Below are 25,656 nucleotides of genomic sequence, written 5' to 3' on the forward strand. Positions count from 1 at the left end.
ATATAGTAATGTGATCATCTTACTGTCCTCTTAGTGTACGCGGTACAGTTGAGAACAACACTGTACCTCTGTAAACACACATGAATCAGAGTCTGTACCAATGTGCTGCTTCTCTGCAAAGAAAATCCAACTTCCATTATTGTGTCAGACAGAAGGTTAATTTAATTATCAAACATATAAAAAGCTGGTAGACGGAATCATCACACCTGGGAAGACTGAGAGCCTCCCTTAATAATCTTAATAATCCTATCAGCTGGAGGAACTAGAACAGAGAATGAGGAGATTCTTTGGATTTTATTTACAACCCAATCCAGATACGTAACGAAAGGACAAAAAGGGACATGGTTGAGCACATTGATCTAAACAGAGAGACTGGGGATGTAATTGCAAACTTTCTGGTTAAAATTGTGTTTTACAATTTAATATTCACAAAAGTGTTTTGTTTGTTTTGATTGTGATTGTGAAAATTGATTGTGGTTTATCCTGGGGCTGTGCATGTTATGATCAGATTATCCCAGGGGTGGCACTATACGCATCGCTCACACTAGACACTTAAACTTTTCATTTCAAGTGATAACAACCTGACAGAAAGAGTTTTGTCTTTCCTTTTCTTTTCTTTTCTTTTCTTTTCTTTTCTTTTCTTTTCTTTTCTTTTCTTTTCTTTTCTTTTCTTTTTTCTTTTCTTGTTCCTCTTCTTTTCTTTTTCATTATTTCCATTGAAGGATCTTTAGAGGAATCCCATGTCTTTTGATATTTTGCATTATTATTTATTAAAAAGGAAAAGTTGTACATTAAGAAATGCTGTCATAATTTAGGAATGGTTTCCTATCCGATCAGCTGTGACCAGCCCTTGCACGAGGTGCTTTAAGCTTTTTCACGTTTTGCACGTTTCATCTGAAACACACGCGAGAACTGACGTCTCTTGTCTTTTAGTCTTGTTTGTTTCTAATTGCTATAATCATATATTGTGTTATTGTTTGTATACTGTTTTGAGCATTAAAAAAAATAAAAACCGACATCATCCGACAGCATGACCAGAGATTTTTCGGCACGTGGACGTCACGCTTCCAGTTACGCCAAGCGTGAAATCAACCCTCGCATGTCCACGCAGATGACTGCTGGTCGGAAGCGATATATAGTCTACAGTTTAAATAACGTAAATTATTGTTATTTTTTCTTACAAACACTTATTGTTTAACTTCAGAAGACATTGATTCATCCATTGGGATCGTATGGATTACTGTAGTTATTGCTGTTTGTGCTGTTTGATGCTTTAAGTCTTAGAAACCCAAATGAGTTTTCATTACCAGAGATTATTTATTTATTAGGGGTGTAACGATTCATTTACTACATCGATGTATCGATTTATATTCATATGATCCAACTACATCGATCTGTGCTCGGCAAGTTGGCCTTCTGGATGACATATATCGATCTAATATCATTTTAAAAGGTAATCAATTGAATGTATCAATAATAGGAAATAATGCATTTGATCGTATCGTTCTAAATGAACCAATATCGTCCTTGGATCGTATCAACAACCTCAAATCGTGATACGAATCGAATCGTTGTTAAAACGAATCGTTACACCCCTGTTATTTATGTATATGCCTTTATTCTTTATTTAAGATGGCATGAGGGTAAAAGACGAGTAAACAGTGATGACATTTCTGCGTGCACTGTACTTTCAGTGTAACAGTTACAGAATACAGAATATTAGCTAAAGACATGAGGGGAACAAGAGCCACTGTAATTTACAGCCCGCAGAGTCACACTAACCCTGTCACTACACGGATAATCACCCCTTAATTAAAAAACACTTGCAGTATAAATCATTTGTTCATTTTCCTGATAGTTACCCCTTTAATTCCCCCAATATTACATATTGTTCCCTTATACCTACACGTACTTACCGTTTCGGCCGTAATCGAAAGCATTACCAAAGATTATAGTCTTATTTTATTCATTAAGATTTTAAACTTAATCGAAATGAATGAGATCATTATTTGAGTAATTAACAAACAGACTCAAAATATGTTTGATCAAATTGCTCTTTAAATATCTATTATGCAGATTTAAAGGGTAATAATTCTTGACCCATGCTGGAAGCAGAGACTAGTGTAACATGCCAACACTACACAATCCGTTCTGACACACACACTGGGATCCTTTACAATTATATGCTAATTGAAGAATTACTGTGAGCAATTGAGGCTTGGATGGTTAAGATTATCTGTCATTTTAATCCAAAAATTATATCACTCACTTTAATTTTAATATTATTAATATTTTTTTTAGGACGGCTTTTCTGTGACTGAAGGAAACTGAGTTAGATCAATGATTGAACTGCAGATTTAATATTTGTACTTGTTTAATAACAACACAGGAGGAAAAAAATCTGTGAATCCTTTTATTTATGCTCCAGTTAATCAGGTGAATTATTTTTCAGGTTAGAGCCAATGATAAATAGAGCTTGAGTGAGGGAATGGAATTGAAGCGTAGTTCAGCTGACCACTGATCGCTAAACGATATCAGCTGACGCTCACTCCACCTTCTCTGATCAACTGATCAGTCTTTAAGCCCATTCAAACGCACGCTCCTCAGCCTGTCACACAGACATTTACACCTTCACCTCCTAGCATCTTCATAACTGAACATCAGATTCTGTGTAGAAACTCTGTTTATGCAATCATTGTATCTCCTTCTGTAATATGTGCTAAGACACATTTGGTTATTACAAAGGCTTGGGGGATTTGTGTCTCGAGGATCTATCTCAAGCTCAGCTCGAGCACCTTGGATCCTAATGCTACGTTCACACCAAACGCGAATTGAGCGTCAAAATCGCGTCTACCGCATCTAGTTTGACGCGTGAACATTTTGAATCCATTCGTGCGTCCGCAGCTAATTGGACGCGCGTAGAAATCGACCATTTGAAGCGAAATAGAAGCGCGTTAAAGGTGCTCCAGGTGAAATATATTAATCATTAACAGGCACACATGTGGTTCAGCCAACGCACTACCTGGATTATCTTCACCGCATCTATATTTAAATAAAATATAAAGTTATGAAACTTCACTTTGCTCTTAGTCAAAATGATTTGGTAGGTAACAATAGATTAATTGGACCAAAGATCGCCCATTAGATGTACACAAGACGAAGTATATGTCATGTTTAACCTCTACACAGACATCCGAGCCAGCGGCAAACGCCAGAAGGACTGGCCGAGGAAAGGCTGCTCTCGCCGGGGTTAACGAGTGCTGAGCGCCCGCTGAGCGCCTGGATCTCACAACTCCAAAAAGCCAAGAGTGTTCTTTTTAAATAGGCACTGTCTATGAGTAAAACATCCTAGGTAAATATTAGCTTTAAACATATTTTAGCTTTAAACAACTACATTATCAACTGAAAAGCATTAAAACTACATTTAGTGGCAAAATATCAGTATTTTTTAATTATATGCAGGGTTTCTCATCACGTGGCAGCAGCAAACAGGCTCCTCATTGGTTAACGCGGCGCGAATTGACGCCAAAGTTCAAATTTTTCTACTCGGGCGTAGACGCGAATTCGCTTCAAACGCGTGAATGCACAAAAAACACCGCTCGCGCTTAACGTGCGTATCGCGGAAGACGCTCAATTCGCTTCAAATTCGCGCTATTCGCTATTCGCTATTCGCGCGAACTGGACGCGCGAATGAGGCGGAAACGCGTCCATCGCGCCGCACGAAACGCGTCCATCGCACCGCACGAAACGCGACTATCACGACGCAGGACCTCCAGATGCGCTTCAACGCGCCTTTCCATTGACTTAACATGGACATTATTCGCTCCAGACGCTCTATTCGTGTTTGGTGTGAACGTACCTTAAGCCTTTTGCTAAATCCAAAGACTCTCAATACATTCAATTCTCAAAGTGCTCCTGACTGACCTAAAAAAGACAAAAGACCATAAAGAAGCATTATTTTCCCTGTTATGATTAAAAGTCTCGTCACTGATGTGTCCAGGTACTCCATAGACCGTAACACAGACCTGGAGCGGTTCTTCAATGTGGATGCTCTGTCTGGAGTCATCAGCACAGCCAAACCTCTGGACAGAGAAGTCAGTTCAGTCCACAACATCACCATATTTGCCACTGAGAACCGTGAGTATAACATAAGCCACATCTGGCAATTCTGAGGGGAAATTTGAAATCTGAAATCGGATGTAAACATGAAAGGTCAGGGTAATATAATAATATCCTGTAAGTTTCAGAGCTGAAAATGTCCTTGTTAGCAAAATAAAATCTTTTATAGACACCAGGCCCAGAAAACGAGGCTCTCAAATCAATCATGTATTAGAAGGGAACACGCCGCCTCTACAGATAACTGTGTTCGTCTGCTTCTGTAGCCCCACCCACAGACTCGTGCAGCTAAATGAGCAATAAACACGCCGGAGATAGCAAGATAATCATTTGCAAACAACACACCGGTCGACACTGGGTTTGCAGACATATTGAGATTAAAACACAATGCTGTGCTTCTTATATTGGATCCGACAGGAATTGTGCAGCACACTTATGTCATTGAAACGTGTTTTTTATATATTGTATTGTTACAGATCGTATTGATTATGTGTACGTGATGTGTCTAACAGAGCATCTAACTTAGCACGTTGGCAGGCGGTGAATCTCAAATAGTGAAATAACATTCCTTTCTGGATTTCCATTGTGTTTGAAGAGAGAGCGTGCATGTGTGTGTGTGTGTGTGTGTGTGTGTGTGTGTGTGTGTGTGTGTGTGTGTGTGTGTGTGTGTGTGTGTGTGTGTGTGTGTGTGTGTGTGTGGTTTACTCCCTTATCCACCGATCAGGCGGACCAAGTAATAAAAAAAAGCAAACAATCATGGGTGGATGAGAGATAAATCATTGTGTCTGTTGATAAAGACGTTTTGAGAGGCCTGTGGTGGAGAGAATCATTCCGGTTTCAGCTTTCAAAACAACCCCTCCCTCTTGTGAACTGAAGGGAGCTGAAGCTCATTAAATATGCAAATGTATCCAATCCTAGCCGTGGGCGTTTGCTTCCAAATCTTCAGTGACACGCCCACCAGAACCCAGCGTTCTGGAGAGAGCCTCTAAACCAGTGTAGAAAACAGCCTATTACTTACAGTATTAGTTATGATGTTTTTGAATGTAAAAACCACACACACGTCATTAGTTGACCTCAGACATGACACTTTTTTTTAAAGCCAGTTCATGACATCTTTAACAGTGTAGTTATTGTAAGGGTGAAGTAGTAAACATTGTTTTGTACTTTGTTTACTTTTTAAACAGCATTATGGTAAAAGTGTAACCCTATTGTATTACTTCTCCTATTTGTGTGCGACGGTGAAACGGACAGAACGCAGTCTCTTTCAGTTTTATTCCCTCTGTTTTCTTGCACCTCGGACCACAGCATTATGACTAAGGCTACGTTGCTAAGGAATTGTGAGGCACAGCAAAGTTTTTAAATTATTTATATTACAGGTTTATTTTATTTGTTTATTATTAAAGGAATTATGAAAATCAGGTAACACACACACACACACACACACACATACATATGTTCTGTAGGGCGAGATCCTTTCTCCTTGAAAGAGTTTTTTTCTGCTTGTGTGTCACCTCACGTCATGACATTTGCATAATTAAATGCAGAACAATTGTGTCTACATGCCGTAGTAAGCAGCTCCGCTCATAGCCACAGCTGAGACCCTGAGCCATGGGTAACCATCCGTCCCAGAAGAACACATTCATATTCAAGTGCTTCATTGTCCTGCTCAGAGGGCAGTCTGAGGCCTGTGTGATCAGAGGGAGGGCATGTACAGCACTAAACGTGTTTTCAGTAGGTTAAGAACCAGAAATGCAGAGCAAAAAATACATGTTGCGTGATATGCTGACTAAGGCATGTATACACAATCATTCTGCGTTTAATTATGCAAATGTCATGCTTTGAGGTGACACACATGCAGAATAACACTTTCAAGGAGAAAGGATCTCACGCCACAGAATCTTAATGTGTTCTCATACACACTCACCAAACATCATTACTAACGTAATGCCATTTTCTGTCAGAGGACCCATCTCAGGTTGGCAGAGGAATCGCTCTGATCACAGTCATGGACATTAATGACAACGCTCCAGTGTTTGCTATTGAGTACGAGACACTCATGTGTGAAAATGCTTCACCTGGACAGGTATGTGTAGCTCTCTGTGTATTATTAGGGTTAAAATGCAGCATTAGTGTTGTAATAAACATGAAATACATCAAATATGGAATTGAATTACAATGACTATATTAATACCCAATCTGTCAAGGTTGTGGTGAAGGATGAGCGTGGACTCAAAGATGCAGAGAGCAATTGGCTTTTATTTGTAATAAATAAAACAAAATCAAACATATAACTACCCTGTTTGAAAAACGCTCCTGTCTGCTGGACTGGGCAGGACAAGCCAGAACAGGAACAGACATGAGAACAGCAGACAACCAACTGGCACAAGACAGAGAACTAAAGGAGAATACATAGGAGAGGAAATGAAGAGATTAATAATCAGGTAACAAGAAAGGTGGGGTCAAGTCAAGTCACCGTTAAATATGGAGCTCTTTTACAATACAGTTTCAAAGCAGCTTCACAGTGATAACAGGGAAATAATGCAACAAAGACTGTTTGTACAGCAGCTCTAGAAGAAAGTCATTGTCCAGGTTAAGTAAGTTTTTTTTTTGCAGGTACAGTCTTTGCACTGTAAAAATAGTTGATTAAAATGTTTAATTTAAATGAAACCCCCTAATATGTCAAAACAATAGACACTAAAAATGACAAAAACATGAGCACGTGGCCAGCGAACACAATCCTAAACCATGTTCTCAAACCAAACAAGACACAAACATGCAGCCAATGAGAGCTTTGCATCAGGTCATTCACCTTTGCAATGAACTGGCAATAACCAGGCTCATATAGGGTTAGGTAATCAGACCAATGAGAAACAGCGGAACACAATGAATGCTAATGAGTCTGTGCAAATGATTATGGGTAAATATTCCAGACACTCCTAACATAGTTAGAGAAGTCCAGGAGGGAGGCTAAGCGGAGGTGGACCAGGGGGAAGGTTGATGGACCAGGTCCATTGAGTGATAGAGGGCCTGGAGACTGAGGCTAAGCGGAGGTGGACCAGGGGGAAGGTTGATGGACCAGGTCCATTGAGTGATAGAGGGCCTGCAGACTGAGGCTAAGCAGAGATGGACCAGGGGGAAGGTTGATGGACCAGGTCCATTGAGTGATAGAGGGCCTGCAGACTGAGGCTAAGCGGAGGTGGACCAGGGGGAAGGTTGATGGACCAGGTCCATTGAGTGATAGAGGGCCTGCAGACTGAGGCTAAGCGGAGATGGACCAGGGGGAAGGTTGATGGACCAGGTCCATTGAGTGATAGAGGGCCTGCAGACTGAGGCTAAGTGGAGGTGGACCAGGGGGAAGGTTGATGGACCAGGTCCATTGAGTGATAGAGGGCCTGCAGACTGAGGCTAAGTGGAGGTGGACCAGGGGGAATGTTGGTGGACCAGGTCCATTGAGTGATAGAGGGCCTGCAGACTGAGGCTAAGCGGAAGTGGACCAGGGGGAAGGTTGATGGACCAGGTCCATTGAGTGATAGAGGGCCTGCAGACTGAGGCTAAGCGGAGGTGGACCAGGGGGAAGGTTGATGGACCAGGTCCATTGAGTGATAGAGGGCCTGCAGACTGAGGCTAAGCGGAGGTGGACCAGGAGGAAGGTTGGTGGACCAGGTCCATTGAGTGATAGAGGGCCTGCAGACTGAGGCTGAGCAGGCTGGGCAGGAAGGGCTGAAGACCACCTCAGACATGCTGGAAAACACCACACCACGAAGACCTCCAAGGTGGAGGAGACAGGGCTGAAATCCACCACGGCGTTATTGATCACCACCACAACAGCAAAACGGAAACACAGAGCACAGAGAGCTTAAGATTTGCCTCAGCGGCCCTGTCCAAACAGGCAGGGACCTCAAGGGCAGCCTTTATGGTCAAAATGGGACCGGCAGGGTGTTCCAGGTTGACCTCTGTGTTCATTTCAGGTTCATGTATGACCTCTTTGGCCACGCAGAGACAAACAGGAAGCCCAGGTACAACCTCTGCAGTCACATCGAGGCAGACAGGAAGTTCAGAAACGAACTCCGTGTTTGCATCAGGGCAGACAGAGGACTCAAGGGCGACCTCTGTGGTCCGGGAAGAGAGGAAGTTTGTAGGAAAAAAGGTCTAAAGCGGACACTAGACTCTAGGGGCTGGAGAGTAGTGTGCGGCCCAAACACACGAAGTGGCTTTTGCTGTGATGTGGAGAACAGAGGACAAGAGAGCAACCTCTAGGACGGAAGGCGCAGGCACCACAAGGCTTGATGTTTCTGAGGCCAGTGGGCTAGATGGCGCTGGTCTAGGAATGCCGGTTACACCTACCGATGTCAGTGGTGTGTTTTCCAAACTGGATGCCAGTCTCACTCGCATAGGGACCACCTTAATGGATTCATGTGCACGGCAAGTCAAGTCCAAGGCAGCTGAAGACTTCGTGTAGCACAGTTAGAGGTTCTGACATGGTGGCCATGTTGTGCACAGGCTCTGGTGTGGCGGCCATGTTGTAAACCAAAGCATAGGACTAACGACCATTACACACAAAATCATTTCTGACCTCTGTGCACGTTTCATAATCAATATAGCCCAGCTGAAATTAAAAAAATAACATTATAATATTTAAACAAAACTATAAAACAAAATACATTGTTTGGCTAAAAAAAAAGTAGCTTAGTCTTCTCGAGAAGATGATCATCCTTTCCTGTCAGTGCCGATAAAATGTTCACAGAATGAGGACGTTCATTTGGTGAATTCGCCTCGAGTATAGTTGGTGCTGCAGATAATGCCATAATATTAACAGTCTTGGCAATGATATGCGTCTGTTTATTCATTCTTGTCAAAGTTAGCCACTGAATTGACAACACACTAACGTCAGACGCACGTCCACTAACAAACCAATCAATGTTAAGATGCAGCCCACATAGATGATGACGAACAGGACGACAGTATAAAGTTCTTTAGTGCGCTCACATAACTACAATGTGGCGGCAAACCAAAACTAACCAAATGGATACAATATATCAAAACCCAAACTTTGGTTCAGACCTTGGTGTGGACTTTCAGGTGTGAAAACGCCCTAAGGCACATTTATAAAACCTACTTACTATATGTCCTACTCCTGTTTCACCTGCACCTTGTGGTTTGGATAGACAAAAGATGCAGGCAAACAGAGAAGAATATAATGTGTGAATTGTGTGCCTCCTTTGACCTTTATTCACAGTCATTTAAAGCTAATATGTAGAAAAAGAGTTTTTTTGAGTCTATTGTGGAGCTAAATAGCTGAACTGGATGCTCTTGACATTTGGAAAATATACTGAGCAAGGGAGAAAAGCCACAAGGACATAAACAAGTATAATAGATCAAAATGATACTATTAAAGAAACAGCCATTAAGCTTATTTATTTAATGTGGATTTGCATTGGCTCTTACTGCTCATAAAAGCAAATAAAGCAAATCTTTTTTTTGAATCTACCACATCAGTTTTGTGCGGCTTCCTTTCTGTTGTGTCAGTAGCTCAGCTTTGAGTCTAGAATCGAAAGAATCTGAAGATGGAAGCTGTTTAGGAGCAGAGGTGAGCACTACTGAGTCAGTAGTGCACTACCAGAGGCCCAGTGGTGTCAGCCAGAGGCCCAGTGGTGTTAGCCAGAGGCCCAGTGGTGTTAGCCAGAGGCCCAGTGATGCTAGCCAGAGGCCCAGTGATATCAGCCAGAGGCCCAGTGGTGTCAGCCAGAGGCCCAGTAGTGCCAGCCAGAGGCCCAGTGATATCAGCCAGAGGCCCAGTGGTGTCAGCCAGAGGCCCAGTAGTGCCAGCCAGAGGCCCAGTGGTGTCAGCCAGAGGCCCAGTGGTGTCAGCCAGAGGCCCGGTGGCGTCAGCCAGAGGCCCGGTGGCGTCAGCCAGAGGCCCGGTGGCGTCAGCCAGAGGCCCGGTGGCGTCAGCCAGAGGCCCGGTGGCGTCAGCCAGAGGCCCGGTGGCGTCAGCCAAAGGCCCGGTGGCGTCAGCCAGAGGCCCGGTGGCGTCAGCCAGAGGCCCGGTGGCGTCAGCCAGAGGCCCGGTGGCGTCAGCCAGAGGCCCGGTGGCGTAAGCCAGAGGCCCGGTGGCGTCAGCCAGAGGCCCGGTGGCGTAAGCCAGAGGCCCGGTGGTGTCAGCCAGAGGCCCGGTGGCGTCAGCCAGAGGCCCTGTGGCGTCAGCCAGAGGCCCGGTGGCGTCAGCCAGAGGCCCGGTGGCGTAAGCCAGAGGCCCGGTGGCGTCAGCCAGAGGCCCGGTGGCGTCAGCCAGAGGCCCGGTGGCGTCAGCCAGAGGCCCGGTGGTGTCAGCCAGAGGCCCGGCGGTGTCAGCCAGAGGCCCGGCGGTGTCAGCCAAAGGCCCGGTGGCTTCAGCCAGAGGCCCGGTGGTGTCAGCCATCAGAGCAACATCAGAGGAGGACCAGTGATGGTCAGGATCGAGGATTGCTCCAACACAAGCGTGCACATTTCCCCTCCGACAGGGAACCTCAGTGGCAGGCTGTTGGGCTCAATTAACAGCCACATAAAAGAGAACAAAGAAGCCAGAGTAAGAGAGAAGCAGAGGAGGTGAGCAGACACAAAGCTGGATGCTCCACAGCCCAGGCATTGGACCAGTCTTAACATTTACATTTACATTTATGCATTTGGCAGACGCTTTTATCCAAAGCGACATACATTGTATTCAAGGTACACATTTTTACATATTTTTTACATCTTGCTCTCCCTGGGAATCGAACCCATGACCTTTGCATTGCTAGCACAATGCTCTACTGTTTGAGCAATAGGAAAGCTCTTAACCCAAGTCTTAACCCAAACAAGCTCTTGAAGATACAGGCCTAGTGGAGGACTACATCTCTTCTGCCTTCCTTCATTTGATGTCACAAGGAGCAGCTAGAGAAAATAATACAATTGGTGGCTGACTAAATACTTTTTTGCCCCACTGTATCTGTGTTCAAAATTGCATATCTTGTTTAGGGTAAGGAAATGTTATAATTGAGACATACTGCACATTGTTGTTTGTAATTTCTTTTATTAGGTGTTTTTAATGACATTAAGAAACACACATCTATGGAACTCTTCTCACCACACCACAGATGAAACGATAGGGGCACAGAGAAACAATATCATTGGAAACACTGTCAGAACTATTGTTTTTTTATTTTTATTTTGACAGCCAATCAGAATCCCTCCAAGGGTGTATTCCAGAAATCAAGGTTGAGGTTATCCACTTACTAACCCTTAAACATGCCCAGATATGTCACTTAACCTGCTTTCTGGAAAACCACACAGGATGTAATGAGCTCGAGCATAGAAACAGAAGGATATCGTCGGCTGGTGCAGACACTAATATAAGCTTTAATAAAAAGCTTTACAACTTCAAGTTTTGCAATTCATTTGAAGCTTAAAACCACAATACTTGCATATAATTGTTGGTACATTTGTCATCTAACTTTTTTTTTTCCTTCTCGATGATTGAGTCTTTGCTGCAATCCAAACGTCTAGTCCTGCAATGACTGGTGTGCTGTAATTTGTACAGCATTATCTAGATCAGTGCCAAGTTGGCCTAATCATGTATTCTCTTTGTGAAAGGACAATGTCCTCATAAGTTAATTACAGTATTGATTCTTTTCTTAGACATAAAGATTTAGATCTGCTTAAAAAGATTCTCCTTCTGAGATCAGCCTAAAATGTCCTGCCAAATAACCACTTTCAGTCTGAGTGATAAAGTATGTCACAAAAGCTAAAAACCTGAAACTATCCAACCTCAACAAGCAACATGGGTCATAACATGCATTCAATAGCACTTTCCACAAAAACAGAGACATTCGGCTCTTAAAAAAGTAAGTATTTTAAACTTTTGTCAGCAAATGATTGGTGAAAACTTTTGCTAGTTGCTAGTGCTAGGTGCTGTTGGATTCCACGTCAGAATTGGGTGATTCCAAGAAATGAATCAAAGCTGTTTGAAAACTGGATTCAAACCAAATTTAGTACAGGCTAGTGGACATAAAAAACACATTTTCATGGTAATGGTTTATCCAACAGGTGTCACTACAGAAAACGTGATTTGTTCTATAGTGCAAAGGTAAAAGCAGAAGTTTGTGTTAAGTGCAATATGTATTTTCTTACCACCATTAGCCTTTATAGAGATCTAATAAAGCTTCATGTTCAGTTACAGTAACAAGTACGGTACATAACAAGTTCATCTTTTGTTGTTTAGTGGAAACGTATAAACAAATAACCCTCAGCTCTCTTAAGTGGTTGTTTGCACATTCAGCAGTGAGTTATGAACATGAGTTATTAAACATGGCTACACAGAATGATTGTGATTAAACCGATGAATATTACATTAAAATTAGATTTGCAGAAACCTGAAAACATTACAATTCTAGGTTTTAGTGCTTTAAACTCTGAAGCTTGCTGTATATTTTGACCAGCTGTTTGTGTGTTCTTGTGTCTGATTCAGGTCATTCAGACGGTCAGTGCTGTGGATAAAGATGAGCCTCCCAGCGGACACCGCTTCTCTTTCTCTCTCGCGCTCTCTGCCCTCAATAATAGCAACTTCACCCTCAGAGATAATCGAGGTAAGCCACCAGAGAGAATTAAGGAACTGTTTGTATGATGCAGCAATGTAGCATTTCTGACCTTAAAATAAATATTTTATTTCATATTATGTTTAATTTCCGTGACCCCAAACCGAGATGCGGAGCTGTTTTATTTTGAGAGGCTGTTTGTTTGACAAAAGGGAACTATTTGCTATTCTGTTTGCTGGAACAGAAGATAAATATTATATATAGTTTTAATTAATTCTAGATTTTATAGTTCAGATGTTTTTCTTTATATATGTGTGTACAGTTGTCTGCAGTCAGATAGTGTATGGCACTTGCGTTTAATTATGAATTGATGAACTGAGGTCAAAGGTCATGTTACGCCGAATCTCTTATTGCAGCCTTTCAAACACATATTTACACAGGCAGATTAGATTTTGTTCATGTATTTAGCCTTTCTTTTCTGTTTGATTATAATCACTTTCATAGAAAGGAAAATTAAATCTTTAAAGCTGTTTAATAAATTAAAGTATTCCATACAGATGGTGTGTTATATTTGACATCTCCGCAGTGAAATATTAGCTGTGTCACAAACAGACCAAAGTGATGATCAGCGAGCTGTTAAACGGTGGCAGCGCTCAAGGCAAAGATGAACAGATGAAGGGATTCGTCTTTTAATCCAAATAAACGAAACAGTCCAGGAAGCACAGGATAGAGTAACAGCTCGTACCAATACAAGACAATACGTGATGAAGACCAGAACCAACCTCAGGAGTTAAATAAAGAGGGGATAGTGCATGATCTATAGCCACAGGAACAAACGGGGAACTAATCATACACGCAGGGAGCCCAAAACTAATAAGATCAGGGAAAGGGAACCAAAGGACAAGGAAAAGAATATAAAAAAAGACAAAACTGAACATGATCGTGACATTAGTCCCCCATCCTCGCGCCGCAGAGAATCGCGGAGGAACGTGCTTATGTTTCGTATTTATTGTTTCTTTCTTTTTCATGAAGCATGAAGTGATTGTGTTTTCCCATCATCCAACTCTTCATCCATCTATCGCTTCATTTAGATATTCATTAACTCTCAGTGCTGGGTTTGGTGTCAGGTGACCAGTCTTGACCCTTGACCTTTGCCGTCCCTCTCAGATAACACCGCCTCAGTGCTGGCCAAGCGCTCTGGCTTCCGGAGGCAGGATCAGTCTCTGTACCTGCTGCCAGTGCAGATCATGGACAGTGGCAGCCCGGCCTTGAGCAGCATTAACACACTCTCGGTGCGTGTGTGTGAGTGCGATCCGGACGGGCTTCCTCAGGCCTGTGGTGCCATTGCCTTCTCCTTCCCCACGGGTCTCAGCACCGGAGCTCTGCTCGCTGTCCTGGCCTGCATCCTCACACTGCTGGGTAAGAAACCGTGCAGAAACTCATCTAACCTAAACCGCAACGACCGCTCTCCTTATCCATCTATTTGCCCTCACGCTGTGATAAAGTGATTGCCCACACTTCATCGGACTTCCCATTCATTCATTATGCCGTGTGTGTGCCATTACTCTCAGTTTGGTCCTCTCCTGGGCTGTAGATCGCACTGTTTTCCCTCTGTACATACACACACACACACGCACGCACGCACACACACAGACACACACACACACACGCACGTGTCGTGTTTCCATGTTTTATGGGGACTTTCCATAGGCGTAATGGATTTCATACTGTACAAACTGTACATCCTATCCCCCTACACTGCCCCTAAACCTACCCATCACACACACACACACACTGCCCCTAAACCTAAACCTACCCATCACAGGAAACATTCTGCATTTTTACTTTCTCAAAAAATCTCCTTCTGTGTGATTTATAAGATGTTTTCCTCATGGGGACCTAAAAATGTCCCCACAAGGACAAGGATTTCGGATATTGCCATCTTTGTGGGGACATTTTGTCCCCATAACGTAGGGATTACCAGGTCGCACATACACACACACACACACACACACACACACACACACACACACACACACACACACACACACACACACACACACACACACACACACACACACACACACACACACACACACACACCATAGAGCTAGGAGGGAAGGCAGGGAATCTTGTTGTTTTGGAAGAGTTAAAGTAGACTACCACTCAAAAGTTTGCAACCTCCTCCTACTACTTATTATTGGTTTTATAAACACTATGAAATAACACAAATGTATATGAAGTAACTATATGTAAGTGACCAGTAAATTCATCAATCTAAGCTATCTTCTATCAAAGTAACCTCCTTTACATATGAATTATAACTTTTTATATAATAGAGATCCCATGATATTCACGTGTTGGCTGCGTTTCCTTTTTCATCTACTAAATCAGAGGTCAGTAATATGCGGACCGCGATCCGGACCCAGGCGCCGTTCTGTCCGGACCCGGACCAATAACCCATTCATTATTGATAATTATTTACTTTTGACGGAGCATTTCTATTTTAATCCGCGCAGCTTTTCTAGCATCTATGGTACTGGTTTCGCGCGGCCCAGGAAACTCACAGACCAATAGCATGCGTTGTAAATCATGTCACATGATTCTACTCGAGTCAGACAGCGAGAGATACACACACACACACACACACACAGGGAGAGACGAGACGAAAGAGAGACAACGTTTCACATGGCGTGCTATAAAAAAAGAGAAGTGGACAGCGAAAACAGAGCTTTTAATCAAGAATGGACCGATTCTTACATGTTCATTCTTCCCACGGGCAGTTCCAAACCGGTATGTCTCATATGTTCAGAGACTGTCGCGATTATTAAAAGCGGCGATGTGAAGCGCCACTATGAGACAAAGCACAAATCTTTTGACCAAACATACCCACTTAAATCCGCACTGAGGGCAGAGAAAATAACCGATCTAAAAGCCCAATATGATCGATCCAGCAGAATCCTAACACATTCATTCACTGCCCAACACCGTGCTAATGAATGTTCCCTTAAAGTTGCTTGGATTTTGGGCAAACAAAAAAAAACATTTACTGATGGAGGGGTTGTCAAGGAGTGCATGAGTGCTGAAACCTTATTTGAGGGAAAACAAAAAGAAGACGTGTGTAAAAATCAAGCAAATACCTATGTCAGCATCATCAGCCACAAATAAAACAGAAATATTAACCCATGATGTGCTAGCTCAGCTGGATGAAGCAATTCACAAGGCACCATGCATAGGCTTAGCTGTAGATGAGTCCACTGATGTGTCTGACAATGCTCAGCTGTTCGTTTTTGTGAGGTTCTTCAACAAGGACATGGAAGAGTTCTGTGAAGACCTGTTAGGTGTCACAGCCCTTCAGGCCAGTACAAAAGGAGAGGACATCTACCAGGCTATAAAGGAGATGTTAAAGAAGAGGGAAATAGAGCTGAAGCCGGTGGTTTCAATAACCACAGATGGAGCCCTGGCGTGGTGAGGAGAGAGAGAGAGGAGCTGTGGCAAGAGTGAAGATGACAATCCACAACTCATCTCTTACCATTGCATAATTCATCAGTCAGTCCTGTCCCTGTCAGACGAGTATGCTGAGGTGATGAACACAATGATGAGAATGATAAACTTTCTCAGAGCTTCCTCTTCCCATCAGCATCACATGCTCAGGGAATTCCTCAGAGAAGTGGATGCAAATGCTGATGACCTTCTGCTACACAACAATGTAAAGCCGCGTTTCCACCACAGGAACTTTACCCAGGAACCAGGAGCTTTGGGTGGTACTCGGTGTGTTTAGACCGCAGGAACCAGGGTCTAAATGAAGTTCAGGGTAAATATTTCCCCCTCCAAACGGCCCTGCTCGCGAGGTAGTACTTTTTCAAAGTTCAGGAACTTTCGAGGGCGGGACTTGGGCGCTGAACATGCTGATTGGCTTAGCTCACGCAGCCTTTAGTTCAACCGGCATTTTTAAATCTGAATCTAAATTTGAATCTGCATATTAGTGCTCTTTTCTGTCGTTGTTAATTACCTTAGTAAACCTATACATAACCAGCAAAAGCAGCACAGCTTGAATCTCTTCCATACTCGTTATTATTATTTTTTTCACCATGTAAACGACCTGACTGATTACTTTTAAGTGTGCGTCCTTACATGACGAGACAGCACGTGCCGCGCTCATGTTGACGAGAGAGGAAAGCTCATTTTTCTGAGGGCTAAACTTTTTATTTCGTAAGTTATGAAGATAATGTTGGAGTAATGACACAGCGTATATTGCCCCAGGCAGTTTTTACTTTAACTGCGCCTGACAGAAGATTTTTTTTTTTCTGAGATGATTATTACACTTTACAACAAATAAATAGCTTATATAATGCCATTTAGAGTTGCTATGGCTACAGTTAACACACTCCAGCTGCTGGAGAAAACAGCGTTGACATTTTTGATGCGGCAGACAAACTGCATGACAAAATGATTGTGATTGAAAGTCATCACATGTAAACACCAGATCGGTTTAGATAACGGCTCAGTCGCGCGCAGTCCTACATCACCGAATTAATTTGCCTAATCTTCTCGGAACTTTAGATCGCGATCGAAACGCAGACAGCTGCAGGTCTGGGGGGAAGAAAAAAGAAAAAGAAAGAAAAAGTTCCTGGTACAAATTGTTCCGTGTAATTTTGGTGGAAACGGGGCTTAAGATGGCTCAGCAAAGGTAGGGTGTTGGAGCGCTTTTGGTCCATCCGAGGGGAAATCGCAGCTTACTTGGCACAGCTGAAGAGCCAGAAGGCAACAACATTTTCTCTCTTTTTGGAGGATGACAAGAAGATGGATATTGTAGCTTTTTTGGTTGATATCACTTCACACCTGAATGAACTGAATTTAAAGCTACAGGGCAAGGACAATTCAGTTTGTGATCTGATGACATCTGTCCGCTCCTTTCAGAGGAAACTTGTGTTGTTTGGGGAAGACCTGCTGGCAGACTGTGCACACTTTCCAACTGTGAAGGAACAGGTTCAGGGTGAGAGAGATGTGTCTTCTTTTGTTGACTTTGTTGACAAGCTGATTGTAAACTTCAGCAAGCGTTTCGGCAGCTTCAGCCTTGGACAGGAGCTCATCCTGTTCATTCAGAACCCATTCCTCATCACAGATGTTAGGGAGATCTCAAAGAAAGTCACACCGATGCAACTGGTCGATCTCCAAGCAGATGTGGCCTTCAAAGAGCATTTTGGAAAAACTGATCCTGCCACTTTCTGGCTTCAAATGGTCTCAGAGACTTCTTTCCCAGGTTTTAGGAAAGTAGGCTTGCACATCTTTACCATGTTTGGCTCCACATACAACTGTGAGGCAGCTTTCTCCACAATGAACATTATTAAAAGCAAATATTGATCCAGGCTCACCAATGAGCACCTACACGTGTGTCTGAGAATGGCCCTGACACCATTCCAGCCCAGATTTAAAATCCTGGCAGGACAAGCAAGGGCCACTTTGCTCACTGAGAGAGAGAAAGTGTGGAAGTTGGATATAAAAGGGAAAGAAAGAGAAAAGGAGGTGTTAAAGCTGTTCAATAGTTAATGTGTTGAGATTGGTTATTTTAAAATGTGTTTAAACTTAAGATGTGAAAGGGAGTTAACTAAAAAGTAAAAGGGAAACTCAAGCTATATTTTTTTATATACTTTTAAATGCAGCCTTTATTTTATTTAAATTGATCATTTATTATTAGAGTACTTATTATTTCCCTACAGCTCAATAAATAAACAGACAATAAATATTGTTGAAATATAATTACATTTTTACTTTCATTTTATTTGACAGTCGTCTCTTGACTAGGCTACTTACGTATTTTCATACAACTACTAGGCTGCGGCACTGAATGAGGACACAGGTTAGTCACTGTGATGTTGCGGACCTTTGGTTGCTGAATTTTTTTCTAACTGGACCTCTTAGAATTTTAATTGAATACCCCTGTACTAAACAAACAAACAAACAAATAAACAAATACTTTCGGTATACAAAAAGTGTGGTTTTGTAAATAAATGCATACTTAGATAATAAGCCATAGATCAGCTGTCTCTCACCTATAGATCAACAGGTTTCTACGAGCATGAGGAACAGATTCAGTGAAGTGTGTCGGCTGCTGCCAAGCCGTTTGCCCAATAGATGAGATTTACACTCAGTGAAAATATCTGTAGATGCTATTTACTAAGTGAAAATAGTGATATATTCTATTTACAGCATATAAAAATAGCAGTTCTTTCCAATATGTGCAATTAGTAACTATATGTAGTTTATACTTTATTCTGACAGATGCACACTATTTGCACCTCAGTATTCTTGTATATTAACAGGATGCAATAATAACATACTGTAAATTAATATTTTTGCTTAAATGAATAAATGGATGCCACCGTAAAGGGACACTAAAAGCCCTCCCTACCCAATAAATGCTTTTATTATTATTCAACATTTTGTTTGGCACTTTATTTCCACATTTAGAACATTTTCTTAAATTTTATTGAAAGTAAATGCCTTTCTGATGTGATGTGTGATGAGAAAAGAGAGAAGAGCAAGCTTTGGAAAAGGCGAATTCAAACCCGTGTTGATCGCGTCAAAACAATGATCCATAAGCCGAACGCTTTACTGAAGGCGTTAAATCACGAGTGTTTTTTCAAATGTTGTTTGGCACAACCAGGCATTGTTAGGCAGAGCTAGTGCGAATAGCGTGAGTCCTCGTGTCTTTGGGCAGGAATGGGAAGATTGGGTAGTGCCCTGTGGCATCAGACTCATCTTTGGTAATGAAACCCATCCTCTGATGCTGTCACATGTCTAATCAGTCCTGCCCCAAGTTTCCTGAGTTGTCCAGTTATTTACACCTGGGGTCTAGTTATCTCATTAGTTCCCAATCTTCATTAGTTCCGTGTGTAGAAATCCTCAGTTCTCCCTCGGTGTTTGCCGGCTCTTGTTTATGTTGGCCTGTATCCAGTATATTTGATATTAAAGTCTCTTTCCTAGTGTTTCTCTTTGTCTTCATGAGCTTTCTTACATGTACAGGTTGAGTTGCAGAGCTTCAGGTCATTTATGAGATCGTCTACCAGCCTCATTATAAGTGCTGACTTTCATTGCCTCTTCACCTAACATTTATTATTCATATTCTCTCTCTCTCTCTCTCTCTCTCTCTCTCTCTCTCTCTCTCTCTCTCTCTCTCTCTCTCTCTCTCTCTCTCTCTCTCTCTCTCTCTCTCTCTCTCTCTCTCTCTCTCTCTCTCTCTCTCTCTCTAATTAATTCTTGCTATAATGTGCCATCTTCTCTATTTATATGGTTTGGTAGAACATCCAATATCAAGGGCAAGCCAGGAGAACCTCTTGTAACTCTTTATTTGGCACTTTTATCATATTTTCACCCATTTTCTTTCTTACATGTCATCCATTTTCACTAGCGTTACTGTCAGAATCCACGTCTTCTGTTTTCTCTTCTTTCTCATTTACCCTCAAACAGCATCAGGATGTTATGATTGGAAAATATGGAATTAATCACACAGTATTATTTTATAAAACATCTGCATATATCGTCAGCTTGAAGAAGGCGATCCTTCACTGCCATTTTTAATGGTGAACCGTGAGACGGACATAAAAAATGATCTTTTGTGTTCAAAAAATAAAGGTCATAAGAATTGAACAACACAAAGATGAGTAAAGAAATATTCAGTTTGTACAGTCATTATTCATTTGTTCATTAAAGTTGAAATTGTATTTAAAAAACCCTCTTCTTTTCCATTGAACTTGAAGAATCTCCCCTTGTCGCCTTCTTCATTTATCTCCATGGTCCAATTTTTTTTTCCTGAGGAATTGATGTAATTAAATTGTGCAAACGATCCATCATGTGCAATCAATCAGAAATGGGTGAATTTTCAGGCGTCATGTCTCTCTTCCTGGAGTGTAAATGAGGCTCAGGGCCTTTCTTCCCACACATTAGTACAGCTAGTGCTTGTGGAACTACAACCCTTATATTAACTCACTTCTGCTATGTTCCTCAGCCTTGAAGTTAGACCATAGTTTTCATCTCCATAGTCTCCATACGTGATCTCATAAAGTATTGGACTTTCTGCCTCTGAAAGCCTGTATGAATGTCTTACTATCTAGAATCTTTATAGGTTTCACTAAAATCACTGAAATATTGCTTTCACCGAGCAATATTTCACTCTGGCTGCTGGAAAATTGATGGATGGTGCATCATTAGGCATTTTCTGGTTGACGTTTGGTGGTAGATTATTTTCGGTTGTAATATGTGGGGAAGTGGCAGAATGAGTGAGATGGTAATGGAGCCTGAGGAGGAATGTTTTTATAAAAAAATCCACAAGTATTTTTAGCACTGTTTAAATTTCCTTTTCATATCATTCAAACCGTCTCTTCCTGGCTACGTGGATGGTTCCTGATCAGAATAAGCTGTGGAACCCACTTAACATCACACAGAACACAGCTCTGCACTTGCTCCTGATTCGGGGTCCTTCTGACGTTTGTACAGAGAAACAAATGAGCCATTCAAACAGAATGCCAGAAAGAGAAGATTTCTTTTTCCATTTGTCCTGTTGTCAGAAGAGTCCATCAGAAACTGAACAGGCAGCCATCTACTGTGTGCAGTGTAGACAGCGTCAGTCATTATAATGGGTTTGCTTTTGATCATGTCTGGGGTTGGCAGACATCAGCCATTACGTGACTGATCGACAGTGACAGGCTTATGCTGAGATGATTTAAAATGTTTCATCTTTGTAATGCTCTAGAGGAATTCTATGCAAATTAATTTTCATCACAGATCCCACAATATCCACACAAACCATTTTCGTAGCTTGGTTAAAGAAATGCTTTGTTTATAAAGAAAATTATGGTTTCTATTAAACTTGTAGGAAGATTTAAGACCTCTTATATCAATCAATCAATCAATCAATCAATCAATCAATCATCTTTATTTATATAACACTTTTCCAATGCCGATTGTGTCAAAGCAGCTTCACAACAGCTTCAAACAGAAAACATTATTGAAACAGAAACAGAATTAGATTTGGCTGTACAGTCGTTCTGGAGTAAACAGTGATGTTATCAGCTTATTTTAATTTATCAGAGAGAGACAATGCTGGCAGATCAGGATTATAGTTTATAGAATTAAATAAGACCTAATTCATACATTTTATTTGTATATTTAGTTGAATAACTTTGATCATAATTTTATATGTTAAAAGATCAGGGATTTGATTTCTCATGACCCTTTTAAAGCCGGGTGTACATGGAACAGTGTTTGCCGTCATACAAGCGTGAAGTAAACTGGAAAAGGACATCGATTCAGAGCAATAATCAAACACCGATGGAGGAGATCGCGTCCATCAACACCCCAAAGCTTCACTGTCCTAGAGCTCGTCCTGGGTCCACATCTCATGCAGTAACATTAGATCATTTTTATTTATATGCTGTTTAATGTTGATCTTTTTTTTTTACATATGCATCTGCTTATATATGACATCACTTGTTTCTGCTCCTTTTCCTGTGTTTTGATCGGGAGGCTCAATACTCTTTCAGAAGATGTGTAATAGCGCCCCCTACCATATAACAGAAAACACAGAAAGCTGGACATTTCCATCAATGGTGGGGAAGCATTTTCTCACAAATGGGGGAACTTTCTGTCAATGGCAGGGAAAGAGTTAAAAAAGAGTGATCAGGTTGTTCTTCAAAAATGTACAGAAGAAAGTCATATCTGTTCGGAGTGGAAAATTGTGTCAAATTTTGGTTCCATTATATTGGTGCACCAACATGCATGTCTTTCTCTCCTCTAGTTCTGATGCTGCTGATCGTGGCAATGCAACGCAGACGAAAAGTGCCTCTTTTCCTGGAGGACGAGCGTGATGTGCGGGAGAACATTGTTCAGTATGATGATGAAGGAGGAGGTGAAGAAGATACAGAAGCTTTCGATATGGCTGCACTGCGTAATCTTAATGTCATTCGTGATTCAAAGGTCCAGAATGTCACTCCAGAAACATCGTCTGTCAACCCATACTCAGCTTCAGCTCGGACATCTTACAAAACATTTCCTGACAACATTGTCTTTCAAGAGTTTATCTGGGACAGACTGAAAGTGACTGACGCGGATCCCTCAGCACCACCGTATGATTCGCTGCAGACCTACGCATTCGAGGGGAATGGCTCGGTGGCGGGGTCTCTGAGCTCGCTGGAATCCCCCCGCTCAGACTCAGAGCAGAGCTACGACTACCTCAGCAACTGTGGGCCGCGCTTCAAGCGGCTGGCAGACCTGTACGGCAGTCTGGAGGGAAGCAGTGGGTTCTCCTAGCCTCAGGGATCATGGCCAACCTTGGCCTACAAACATTCAACAAGATAACAAATGTTATTGTTCTACAGATGTAAAGGCAATGTGTAAGGTCTGTATTTCTTTTGTTGGCTTTAACAGGTTCGTCGAATCACTGAAAGAGACAAAGGTGTGGTACCAGGGTTAGATTTGGTAGGTGTACTGAAGTGTCCCTCCAATCTGGCCACTGCCTTGCATAGTTTCAACCTTAATCACAGAAACCTGAGCAAGTTTATCAAGAGGAGCGTTCAACTTCAAGCAGTGCAATCGTTGTCTGATTTAAACACTGAGCGAGTGCCACTACAGGAAGCAGAGCGTCTCAGATGCCACATCTTCACAGAACTGTAGTGTGCACCATGGGTTTTTGAAAGCTTAGTTTAAAGGTGTGCTATAGATACTATGAATGTGTTCAAATTGCACTTAAGATGGTATTCTCAATTGAAAAGGAGCAGAGGCTTGGACCAGTAAACTGTTTTCTATGCAGGGCAGTTAAGGGACGGATCTGAGGAACCTCGTGCACTGAATAATATAAGACTTTGGACAACATAACATACATTTGCACTTCAGAGAATTTGTCAATGTTCAGAGGGTTCCAAAAGAGCATCTTAGGATATATAATTAGGATATATTCCTAATGACGTTATTCCTAATAATCAGCCAGAACTGTAATTTTCATAACAGACCAGAAACATATACATTTTTATCATTAAACATGGTTAAATGACACATGTTTCAACTTGGTTTTATTTTACTTTTGATATCATGAACTAGGGTTGCATTCCAAATGATTAAGTGTGTTGGGGATATAGTTTGTTTGCTTGAATCTTTCCATGCAAGTCTTAAAAATAATTATTGGAATGTTTTTGTAAACCTCCGATTGTCAGAGTTTATAGATCTTGAGTGTTCACTTTGTGACCTGTAGTATCAGACTGAAATTTAAAAGGTTCAGCAATCTATTTTCTTAAATCTAATATAACATTGCTTTAAACTTTTTTTCAGCAAGACATCAGAGAGAGGTCAAAGCTCTGAAACCCACCAGTGTAATAAAGCGAAAGCTTCCACGGATGTGTGTCGCTACTCAAGGCTGAGGACTTTATACGTTTGCTGAAAGTCTGAGGTTTCAAAGCAATGCAGTTCAAGGTTTCCCTTGGAGATAAATATCCCCGTCAAAGCTGAGAAAACAAACGTGTGAACTATTTTTAGTTCTACATGTTGAAGATACAATAAATTAAAATTTGCATTGGATTTTTTTTTAAATACTGTTGAGTGAACAATAAAACAGCTTTGGGTTCTTCAAAAGCCTATTAAATGTTTGTTATTCTTTTGAGAAATGGAAGAAAGCTGTAGTTGGTCATTTTCTGTTATAAAGGTCAGGAAGATCATTCCTGATTGGAAAGGTGAAATATTTAGTTTCTTGGTGATATCAAACTGGCCATCCCAGCTAATAAAATCCAAGAAAGGGACACGTTTCTAATTCAAGGAGAGAGAAAGTATGCATTTCCAGTGTTTCTGGTCTTCTTCTAGTTTTTGTAGTTAAAAGGCAGCAGTGAAATCTGTGGGACATTGCTCCATGATACCCTTTTATTCATACCCTTACGAAACAAAAATATATTGCAACATCACATATATGGGATTTAATATTTATATTTTCCAATATATTGCAATATATTGAAAGCGGCAATCATTTGTTTATTTTGCAATATATTGCATGAATATATAATATATTTTATAATACCATCAATATAGTATTCCATATATTAAAATATACTTCAAGAAAATATATTGGTAAATATATTTTCCTTTCATAAGGGTATGCAGTCTTCTTCTTCTTCTTCTTCTTCTTCTTCTTCTTCTTCTTCTTCTTCTTCTTCTTCTTCTTCTTCTTCTTGTATATTAGCATTAAACATAATGCAGTTATAGATTTATACAAAACGGCACAGCTATGACACTTAAACCCTTGTTTATTTGAACCTAAATTTATGTAAAATAAAAGTCTCTGGAGGCCTGACGCCACACCCACCGAGTCTGTCTTCCCTCGTCCCGCTACACTTGCTGTATGTTCTGTTTCTCCTTGGGCAGCTGGGCTCATACAGTCATTCTTCCGCACTCGGATCATGCACAGAAACAGTCCAGGGCTTATGTGCTGGGGCTTCTTTATTACATCAGTGCCCTGTTTGTCAGGGTTAACATTAAAGGGCATCTTTCTCATTAATTGCATGCCATATGCATCCCTGGCTTATGTGTAGTGATGCAATACCAGGTGTAGGGTTAGACTGTATGAGCGTCATGTCAGTGAAATCAGCAAGGTGTTCTTTAATTTGCCGTGATGCAACCAAATGCAATGAGGATGTATCCCATCTCCGCTTGCTGGTAAACAGAATCCATCCTTAGGGATATTGACACCACACATTTTGAAGATACTGTACTGCACACAGAGAAAGAAGAAAGTGTAGCAGCATCAGAAGAGTCTGGGAGAAAGAGGTTTGTCTGTAATATTAAGGTTACATAAAGATTTATGAAATGCATCTGGAATTCTAGAAACCCAGTTTGTACATTTTTAGGTCTGCTTTGTTCAACACTTTTCCCTGCATTCCAGTTTTTCCATGATTACGTTTGCATAGTGTTTTAGACTTTGATTGGGTTGATTTTTGAACTGTTTATGGTTATT

At 41.5% G+C, this 25,656-nt stretch overlaps 1 protein-coding gene across 2 annotated transcripts in view; it reads left to right on the forward strand.

Annotated features, from left to right (window-relative positions):
* The window catches only part of LOC137063834 (cadherin-7), a 78,147-nt gene extending 53,455 nt beyond the window's left edge, over positions 1 to 24,692 (forward strand). The window contains exons 8-13 of one of the 2 annotated variants that reach the window (XR_010901441.1): positions 4,001 to 4,137; positions 6,078 to 6,199; positions 12,599 to 12,716; positions 13,833 to 14,084; positions 22,462 to 23,141; positions 23,988 to 24,692. Coding sequence is in view for 1 of the 2 variants with exons in the window: in XM_067435108.1 (XP_067291209.1) it covers positions 4,001 to 4,137; positions 6,078 to 6,199; positions 12,599 to 12,716; positions 13,833 to 14,084; positions 22,462 to 22,973 (1,141 nt within the window). In the remaining variant the exon portion in view is untranslated. Of the gene's footprint in view, positions 1 to 4,000; positions 4,138 to 6,077; positions 6,200 to 12,598; positions 12,717 to 13,832; positions 14,085 to 22,461; positions 23,627 to 23,987 lie in introns of those variants that run through there. The other variant, XM_067435108.1, reaches the window with a different exon arrangement.
* The last annotated feature ends 964 nt before the right edge of the window (positions 24,693 to 25,656 follow it).

The sequence above is a fragment of the Pseudorasbora parva genome, chromosome 24 (genome assembly GCF_024679245.1).
Source record: "Pseudorasbora parva isolate DD20220531a chromosome 24, ASM2467924v1, whole genome shotgun sequence".
NCBI lineage: Eukaryota > Metazoa > Chordata > Actinopteri > Cypriniformes > Gobionidae > Pseudorasbora > Pseudorasbora parva.